Source organism: Sander vitreus, unplaced genomic scaffold, assembly GCF_031162955.1.
Source record: "Sander vitreus isolate 19-12246 unplaced genomic scaffold, sanVit1 ctg262_0, whole genome shotgun sequence".
NCBI lineage: Eukaryota > Metazoa > Chordata > Actinopteri > Perciformes > Percidae > Sander > Sander vitreus.
Genome location: NW_027595428.1, coordinates 111489 through 120000, shown reverse-complemented (window position 1 = coordinate 120000; position 8512 = coordinate 111489). Strand labels below are relative to the sequence as shown.

General features: G+C 46.6%; 1 protein-coding gene across 1 annotated transcript in view; it reads right to left on the bottom strand.

Moving 5' to 3' along the window:
* The window catches only part of rnf168 (ring finger protein 168), a 7912-nt gene extending 132 nt beyond the window's left edge, over positions 1 to 7780 (bottom strand). Inside the window, exons 1-8 of the mRNA XM_078244578.1 lie at positions 7536 to 7780; positions 6769 to 6934; positions 4647 to 4845; positions 2688 to 2758; positions 2320 to 2475; positions 2124 to 2215; positions 1453 to 1498; positions 1 to 783 (exon numbers count right to left, since the gene is read on the bottom strand). The exon at positions 1 to 783 is cut by the window's left edge and continues 132 nt beyond it. Of these exons, the coding sequence (XP_078100704.1) occupies positions 220 to 783; positions 1453 to 1498; positions 2124 to 2215; positions 2320 to 2475; positions 2688 to 2758; positions 4647 to 4845; positions 6769 to 6900 (1260 nt within the window). The 5' untranslated portion in view covers positions 6901 to 6934; positions 7536 to 7780 and the 3' untranslated portion in view covers positions 1 to 219. The remainder of the gene's footprint in view (positions 784 to 1452; positions 1499 to 2123; positions 2216 to 2319; positions 2476 to 2687; positions 2759 to 4646; positions 4846 to 6768; positions 6935 to 7535) is intronic.
* Between the last annotated feature and the right edge of the window lie 732 nt (positions 7781 to 8512).

The window sequence follows — 8512 nt, the reverse complement described above, 5'->3', positions numbered from 1 at the left end:
TTTATTTAAAACCAGTTTACAGACGGGGAACCCTGAGACCTGCTGAGATCTCAGTAAGTAGGAGACGGTCTCCGTCCTGGTCACAGAGACATGTGGGGGGTCTGACCCCCCAGGGGATCAGGATCTGGATGAGGACCAGGATCAGGACCAGGATCAGCTGGCTGTAGCGTCTCTGGGACTAAAGGAAGTGAAAGCAGCTCTAACGAGGTCTGTCAGAGTTCAGCTGCTGGAGAACAGCTCCGTCAGAGTGGTCTGTTTACGGCCTCTGCTGCTGGGACTGCTGGACCTTGTAGTCTTTACACAGCTTGTAGTCTTTGCAGATGAAGGGGTGGAGGAGTTACCAGAGGCTCTGCTGGGGGTGTCTGAGGCTGAGGGGGGTCTGGAGGCTCGGCGGAGGTTTGGGCGGAGCAGGTACTGGTCTGAGGATCCTGGGCCTCTGCTTGTAGCTCTGCGTTTCTCCTCCTGGTCCAGCTGTTTCTGCAGCTGCAGAGCCAGCTGCCGGTCCTGCTCCTCCTGCAGACGTCTGCTCTGCAGCTGCACCCCCCAGTCTGACCCCGCCCAGTCTGGCCCCACCCCCTCTGACACCTCCTGCAGGGCCGCCCCCCCCAGCGAGGAGGAGGAGGAGGGCCAGACCGTGTCCAGCTCCGAGCTCTTCCTCTTGGACCCCGGGCGTCCAGTCAGCTGAAGGTCCTCCTCCACAGCGAGAGGAAGAGGCGCTGATCTGTGAGGGGGGGGGTCTGTCACAGCGCCGTAGTAATCCAGTTTGGGGAGGGGCCAATCCACCTGAGAGACCAGGAAGAGACATTCAGGTATAAACCTACAGGAGGTTAGCCTAGCTTAGCATAAGCTATGTTTCCATCCACACGTTTCTATCTGAATTAAGTGATGTATTGAATGAAACATGCGTCATGGAAACAGTAACATTAGATTGACTTTCATGAATATCGACTCAAAGGAAATACGTCGGCTCTCATCAGATTGTATCTTGACCGATATACGGCTTATGTGATCAACGCTGATGGAAACGTTATTTGCTGAATAAATAATGAATTGCGATTAAGTTTTAGGTCATTTTATGGTTGCTACCCGCCACAAAACAAAGAAGAAGAAGTTGTAGTTCATTTGCGCCCAGTATTTCCTCTCTGTTAGCACACATGGCGGGGTCAACGACGACAGATGGAAGCAACGGGTTTTGTCTAGAGAAACTTTGTTGGCAAATGTTAGCTTGAACGTTGATTCAGTGAGCGGAACGAACGGAAACACCTTAAAATGTCTCAGATCTTTTCCATATACCAATTTGATCGTAATACAGCACGTGACGTCATTACGCCGGTTCTACTGGCTTTGAAGCCGCTGGATGGAGACACTCTTTCACCAGCTCTATTCCAGAGCTCTTCAGATAACTGGGTTGAGGAGTGGACCCTGAGACTGGGAACAGCTCAGACTACTGACCTTGGTGGCTGTCAACATGCTGTTAGGTGGAAGAGGACACAAGAACCTGGAACACACAGACACACATCTTCATCACCATCTTATCATCATGGCTAGAAGGGATACAGCTACGGCTTGAAGTTACGCAAAATTACACAAAATCGGACTATTTCTGGGCTGATATGGCCTTGTATAACATTAACCTTTGACCCAGGAGAGTTTGAATCCAACCCACCGTCTCTCCTCCTGAACTGAACTCATGTTGTCGTAGCTGTGTCCCTTCTAGCCTTAACCAGCTCTGTTACCACTAGAGCTATATATCCATATCCTGAGAGGAGACCAGATATGGTCCTAGATGTTGGATATCGTTAAGTCGTGATGTATTAAGTGTTGGTTTTGAACGCTGCGTTACAGTAAAGTGATGTCATTCTCTGAACTCAGACTGTTCTAGCTGTTCTATTATTTGCCTTTACACACTTTGCCATTAAATCAACATTTCTGATGATTATTATTTATCAGAAATGTCACTGGTGTAAATAATATTTTGTTAATATATATATACACACACACACTATATATATATATATATACATACATACATATACATACACACACACTATATATATATATATATATATATACACACACACATACATACATACACACACACACACATTAATACATGGTCCTACCGGTCCATCTGTCCGCTGACCTCCTTCTTCCTCTTCTTGGCTGGAGTGGCATTAACAGGACCCAGGTTCTCCTGAGAGACCGGACCTGAGTTCTGGACCAGACAACACAACCAGCTGTCAGACATTTAACAGTTATTATATAACAATAATAAAATAATCATCATCATCATAATAATAATAATATATAAGGACTAACCAGCTGAGTGCTGAGCAGGCGGGCCAGCCTCTCGTCCTCCTCTCTACTCTTCATCTCCTCCTGGAGCAGCTTCTGCTCCTCAGCCAGCAGCTTCTGGATCAACTCCTGACTGGCTCTGCTCTCCTCCTCATCTAGAGCTCTCTTCTCCTCCGTCAGCTGACAACAACAACACAGTTAACAAACGCTCTGCTCTCCTCCTCATCTAGAGCTCTCTTCTCCTCCGTCAACTGACAACAACCCATTTACCTTATTCCCAGATCACTGAGCACCCCTGGGTGTCTAACAGAGGATATCTGGTTAAATCAGACCCATTTAAAGGTTCATAATGATAACAAGAGACAGTTATTACACAGAGAGAATGAACTTACTTTAGTGACCTGTTCCTCATATTCCTGCTTCAGCTCTCCAGGCTCACTCACTCTGGGGAAACACACTGACACTACACACAGAGAGAGAGACACACACACACACACACACACACACACACACACAGAGAGAGAGAGAGAGAGAGAGACACACACACACACACACACACACACACACAGAGAGAGAGAGAGACACACACACACACAGAGAGAGAGAGAGAGACACACACACACACTTTGATGAATAAGCAGCTTCATGATATCATGATGATTATGATCAGATATCACTTATCTATCACCTACAGTTTTATGGGATGTCTGTGTTTTTCTGTGTGTGTTTGTGTTTGTGTGTGTGTGTGTGTCTGTTAGACCTGCACAATTAATCGTTAGAAAATCGCGATCTTGATTCACCCTGTTTGCGATTTATTTATTTTTTGTGGCATTTAGGGCCTTTATTTTGATAGGACAGCTGAAGATATGAAAGGCAAGCAGGTAAAGAGTGTCAGCCACACCTGCTGGTTGAGGAGCTCTTGCATCAGTTCCAACTGGAGGCCAACCTTGTGGGCTGGATATTGGACTTCCTTACAAATCGATCCCAGCGAGTGAGGGTAAATGGTCACCTCTCTGACCATCAACTGGCTCACTGCACGGGTGTGTTCTTCCCCCCCTCCTCTATATTCTGTACACAAATGACTGTTGTTCTGTGACTGAAAACCGACACTTTGTGAAGTTTGCCGATAATACGGTTATTGTCAGCTTACTAAACAACGAGGAAACTTCCCCCGGGCCGGTCATCGACCACTTTGTAACATGGTGCCAGGATGCCTTTCTTCAGCTGAATGCCTCAAAGACAAAGGACATGTGTAATGACTTTAGGCAAAAAGTCACAAACACTGTAAAAACTAGTATAAATGGCCAGGAAATAGAGGTTGTTAAAGAGTACAAGTATTTAGGATCCATTATTGATGACAAGTTGTGTTTTGAGCCAAATACTAGCTTGCTTTGCAAGAAAGGTCAGCAGCGCCTGTATTGCCTGAGGAAGCCGGCCAAGTTTAAAGTGGACCAGACCCATTTTTAGTCCAGATAGAGCCTGTATCAGGGCCATATTTAGTCCAGATAGAGCCCGTATCAGGGCCATATTTAGTCCAGATAGAGCCCGCATCAGGGCCATATTTAGTCCAGATAGAGCCCGCATCAGGGCCATATTTAGTCCAGAAAGAGCCCGCATCAGGGCCATATTTAGTCCAGATAGAGCCCGCATCAGGGCCATATTTAGTCCAGATAGAGCCCGTATCAGGGCCATATTTAGTCCAGATAGAGCCCGTATCAGGGCCATATTTAGTCCAGATAGAGCCTGTATCAGGGCCATATTTAGTCCAGATAGAGCCCGTATCAGGGCCATATTTAGTCCAGATAGAGCCCGTATCAGGGCCATATTTAGTCCAGATAGAGCCCGTATCAGGGCCATATTTAGTCCAGAAAGAGCCCGTATCAGGGCCATATTTAGTCCAGAAAGAGCCCGCATCAGGGCCATATTTAGTCCAGATAGAGCCCGCATCAGGGCCATATTTAGTCCAGATAGAGCCCGTATCAGGGCCATATTTAGCAGTCCCGTATCAGGGCCATATTTAGTCCAGATAGAGCCCGTATCAGGGCCATATTTAGTCCAGATAGAGCCTGTATGTTTACAGGCTTGTGGTGATGCCCAATGTGCTCTAGGTGCCAAGAACATCTCTGTTTGGTGCTGCCAGTTAGTTTAGTTGTGTTGTGGTTCATGTGTGCAGTAAACATTACACTTCATGAGAAAAACATCGTGGCGGAGAGTCGTGATATCAATTCTAAACTAAAAAAATCATGATTCATATTTTTCCCCGAAACGTGCAGGCCTAGTGTGTGTGTCTGTGTGTGTGTGTGTGTGTGTGTGTGTGTGTGTGTGTGTGTGTCTCTGTCTGTGGGTGGTACCTCCCGGGCCGTCTGGCTCGGCGTCCTGGCCGTTGAGGCGGCGCTGACACTGTAGAGGGAAGGCGGTCTGGATCTGGGTCCAGAGGTTCTGGTCCACCAGCGTGTTGGTCCTGCTGTGGAGACGAGCCCAGCTGGAAACCCTCTTCCTGCACAGCGGACAGCACAGGGTCGCCTTATCCACCGACTCTAGGAAACAGACCTGGCAACATACAGACACCATCTTAACCACTGACTCCAGGAAACAGACCTGGCAACATATGAACTTATACATCTCTCCCGTTCTACACCTATAACATGTAGAACGGTTATGGAGTATGTCCAGCCATGCTGTCAGACAGCCTTTACCTCTCTGCTCTCTAGAGAGCCCCCATACTCCTTTATTTTACAGGCACAACATGATCTAGCGCTGCCTCCACCAGTTAGTTAGTTAGTTAATTAAAGGAACTAACCTGTCAATCAAACTCAACACTTCCTGCACAGGTATGGATGGACGATATCATCGTCCGTCGTGATGGCTGGCTGACATGGAGAGCCACCATTGTGATGCCCCCCCTGACACACACTAATCCTAGTCATGGGCGCTGGACGGGAAATTGACTACTGCGTTGGTCTTAAACTAGCAAAGACACTTGCATCGGGCATTGCACTGCGCTGTGCAGGGTGCTAGATGGGACCCTTAAGTGGAAGCTACCATTTCCCCCTTACTACAACCTATTGGTGAAGAACAGCATGGCTTTGAGCAGACTGGACTGGCTGTAGTGAGACAGTCTCTCTCTCTCTCCCTGTCAGTTGTAGCTCGCTCTACCTGCTAGTAACGCTGGACACAGCGGTCTCGAGCGAGAGAGAAAAGGCGTTAACGTGGAACACTATCACGTGTCCTTTCTCCCTTCATTGGACTGAGTTTGTGGACACTACTGTGTGTGTTAATCAATAAGTCTGATGTCCTGTAGGTACGGACGATGTTATGCAGGATTTATGAATGGACGTTAGCAACAGAAGGCTAATTCACCAAGGTGCTATTTTATGTGTGAGCTAATACTGTGCATCTGTTCATGTGCGCTGTAAGAGTTCTGTTTCTGTTTATTGAATGTGTTATTCAGTGCAAATATAACAGAGAATGTAGTTTAATCTCAGTGATGATGGTGTATTAGGTTATTACTGTCGCTCTGTTGAAGGCCAACGTCCCACTGTACTGTCATTACTCAGATCACAGAGATCTGACTGAGTCTACACTTTACTGCAGCGTAGTTAAGTGACAGTAGGTCAAACTGTAATTACTGCCCCTCCCAGTAGGGCAGCATAGCCATGTCATATACTGTCTGTTTATAGAGGGCAGTTACATGGATGGCTGATCATTTCTATGATAACTGTTAGCCCACAGTAGTAAAAACACATATTTATGTAAAGAGATAGACTTAAATACAAAGTGCTACCTTGCAGAAGGAGTGTGTGTGTGTGTGTGTGTGTTACCTTACAGGAGTGTGTGTGTGTGTGTGTGTGTTACCTTACAGGAGTGTGTGTGTGTGTTACCTTGCATAATGAGTGTGTGTGTGTTACCTTGCAGAATGAGTGTGTGTGTTACCTTGCAGAATGTGTGTGCGTGTTACCTTGCAGAAGGAGTGTGTGTGTGTGTGTGACCTTGCAGAAGGTGTGTGTGTGTGTGTGACCTTGCAGAAGGTGTGTGTGTGTGTGTGTTTTATCTTGCAGAAGGAGTGTGTGTGTGTGTGTTATCTTGCAGAAGGAGTGTGTGTGTGTGTTACCTTGCAGGAGTGTGTGTGTGTGTGTGTTACCTTGCAGGAGTGTGTGTGTGTGTGTGTGTGTGTGTGTTACCTTGCAGGAGTGAGTGTGTGTGTGTGTGTTACCTTGCAGGAGTGAGTGTGTGTGTGTGTGTGTGTGTGTGTGTGTGTGTGTGTGTGTGTTACCTTGCAGGAGTGTGTGTGTGTGTGTGCGTGTTACCTTGCAGAAGTAGTGTGTGTGTGTGTATGTGTTACCTTGCAGAAGGAGTGTGTGTGTGTGTGTGTGTGTGCGTGTTACCTTGCAGAAGTAGTGTGTGTGTGTGTATGTGTTACCTTGCAGAAGGAGTGTGTCTGTGTGTGTGTGTGTGTGTGTATGTGTGTGTTACCTTGCAGAAGGAGTGTGTGCAGGGCAGAGTAACTGGCTCCATGAAGATCTCGAGACAGACGGGACAGAGACAGTCGTCCCGAGACAGCGCCGCCCCCCCCCTCTTCCTCCCACCTCCTCTGTCTGACACCATCCTCCTGGTGGGGACGGAGAGTCAGCTGATCTGCCTGCAGGAAGAAGAAGAACTGAGAGGTGAATTCACCAAAGAACTGCTCCTCTTCATCAGCCACTAAACTCTCACAGAGGAGAGGAAACATGACACCTGCTGTCACACACACACACACACACACACACACACACACACACACACACACACACACCTCAGTCTGACTCTGTCTGTATCTGTGTCTGTCTGTCTGTCTGTGTGTGTCTGTCTGTCTGTTTCACCGTATCCACATTGATCTTCATTCAGTATTTTTAATGCGAGTGGATTTTGTCGTGTTCGTTTTCAAATGGACCATAAATCAGTAAAGACATACTAGCTGTGTGTGTTATATACTGCTGTCTTTGTGAAACGTGTGATATAAATGAACTGTACTTCCTTTAACGTGACAACTACACAACGAGCTGATAGTTATCAAAACGTCAGAGGGTCAACTTTATGTTACTAACTTTAACTAAACATTAGCAGCTAACGTTAGCTCGCTCCGTCCGTACGGGGCGTCTATACATGTAAACAACAGCTAAACAATAGCTAAAACAACAGCTAAACAGCAGCTAAACAGGTAAACAACAAATAAACAGCAGGTAAACAGCTGTGTAACTCACCTGTACTGTGGTAAACAGACGTTGATGCTAAAGTTAAGTTAGCTAACAACAAGTCAAGTTAGCTCCCTGGCTAACTTCCCAGCTAACATCAAACCGCGGAAGGCCTAACCGTTAGCTACCCGTTAGCTAACAGTACAGACTGCACTGTGTATGGCTAACAGTTAGCACATCCCTGCTAACAGCTAACCGTAAACCTTACCGGGGACTCACCGGAGACGTACTGCCACTGAACACCCGCGTGAATCAACTGTTGGCAGTGTGCGCCTGCGCAGTCCCTCGCCCACAGCCAATCACAGCAGCTCGTCCTCCGCCCACAGCCAATCACAGCAGCCTGTCCTCCGCCCACAGCCAATCACAGCAGCCCGTTCTCCACCCACAGCCAATCACAGCAGCCCGTCCTCCGCCCACAGCCAATCACAGCAGCCCGTCCTCCGCCCACAGCCTGATCTTGAACATGGTACAACGCCAGTATGCAGGGGCGCCGCCAGGAATTTTGGGCCCCATGACAAAAAATCAAATTGGGCCCCCTCTGTGCAGCTGTTGTCACCACATCTCTAGGACCTAACTGTCCCAGCAAAAGCTTACATAACTCTCATTAAAGGCTTGCTTCTTGTAGTTCAATACTAGTACTAGCACAGTATTTACTGCTGGGGATTTGTACATGCACGCAAGTCTAGTATGCAGTTTGCAAGATTAAAGCAACCATAAAAAATGTGCTGAAGGCCACCTTTTACAGTCTCAATGTATTTTGATTTTAAAATTTGACAAAATGGAAAATTCTCTTAACAAAATTATTATAATTATTAATGAAAGATTTTAAAAAAAAAGAAAGAAGAAAAACCAAAACGAACAAACTTAAATATATATTAACTTTTCAATTAAAATAAATTAACATCATCCTCTCAAAACAATGAAAACAGCAGATTTGTTAACTTAGCTGCACATATATGCCAACAAGAAAATAAAGTGGAGTTTCC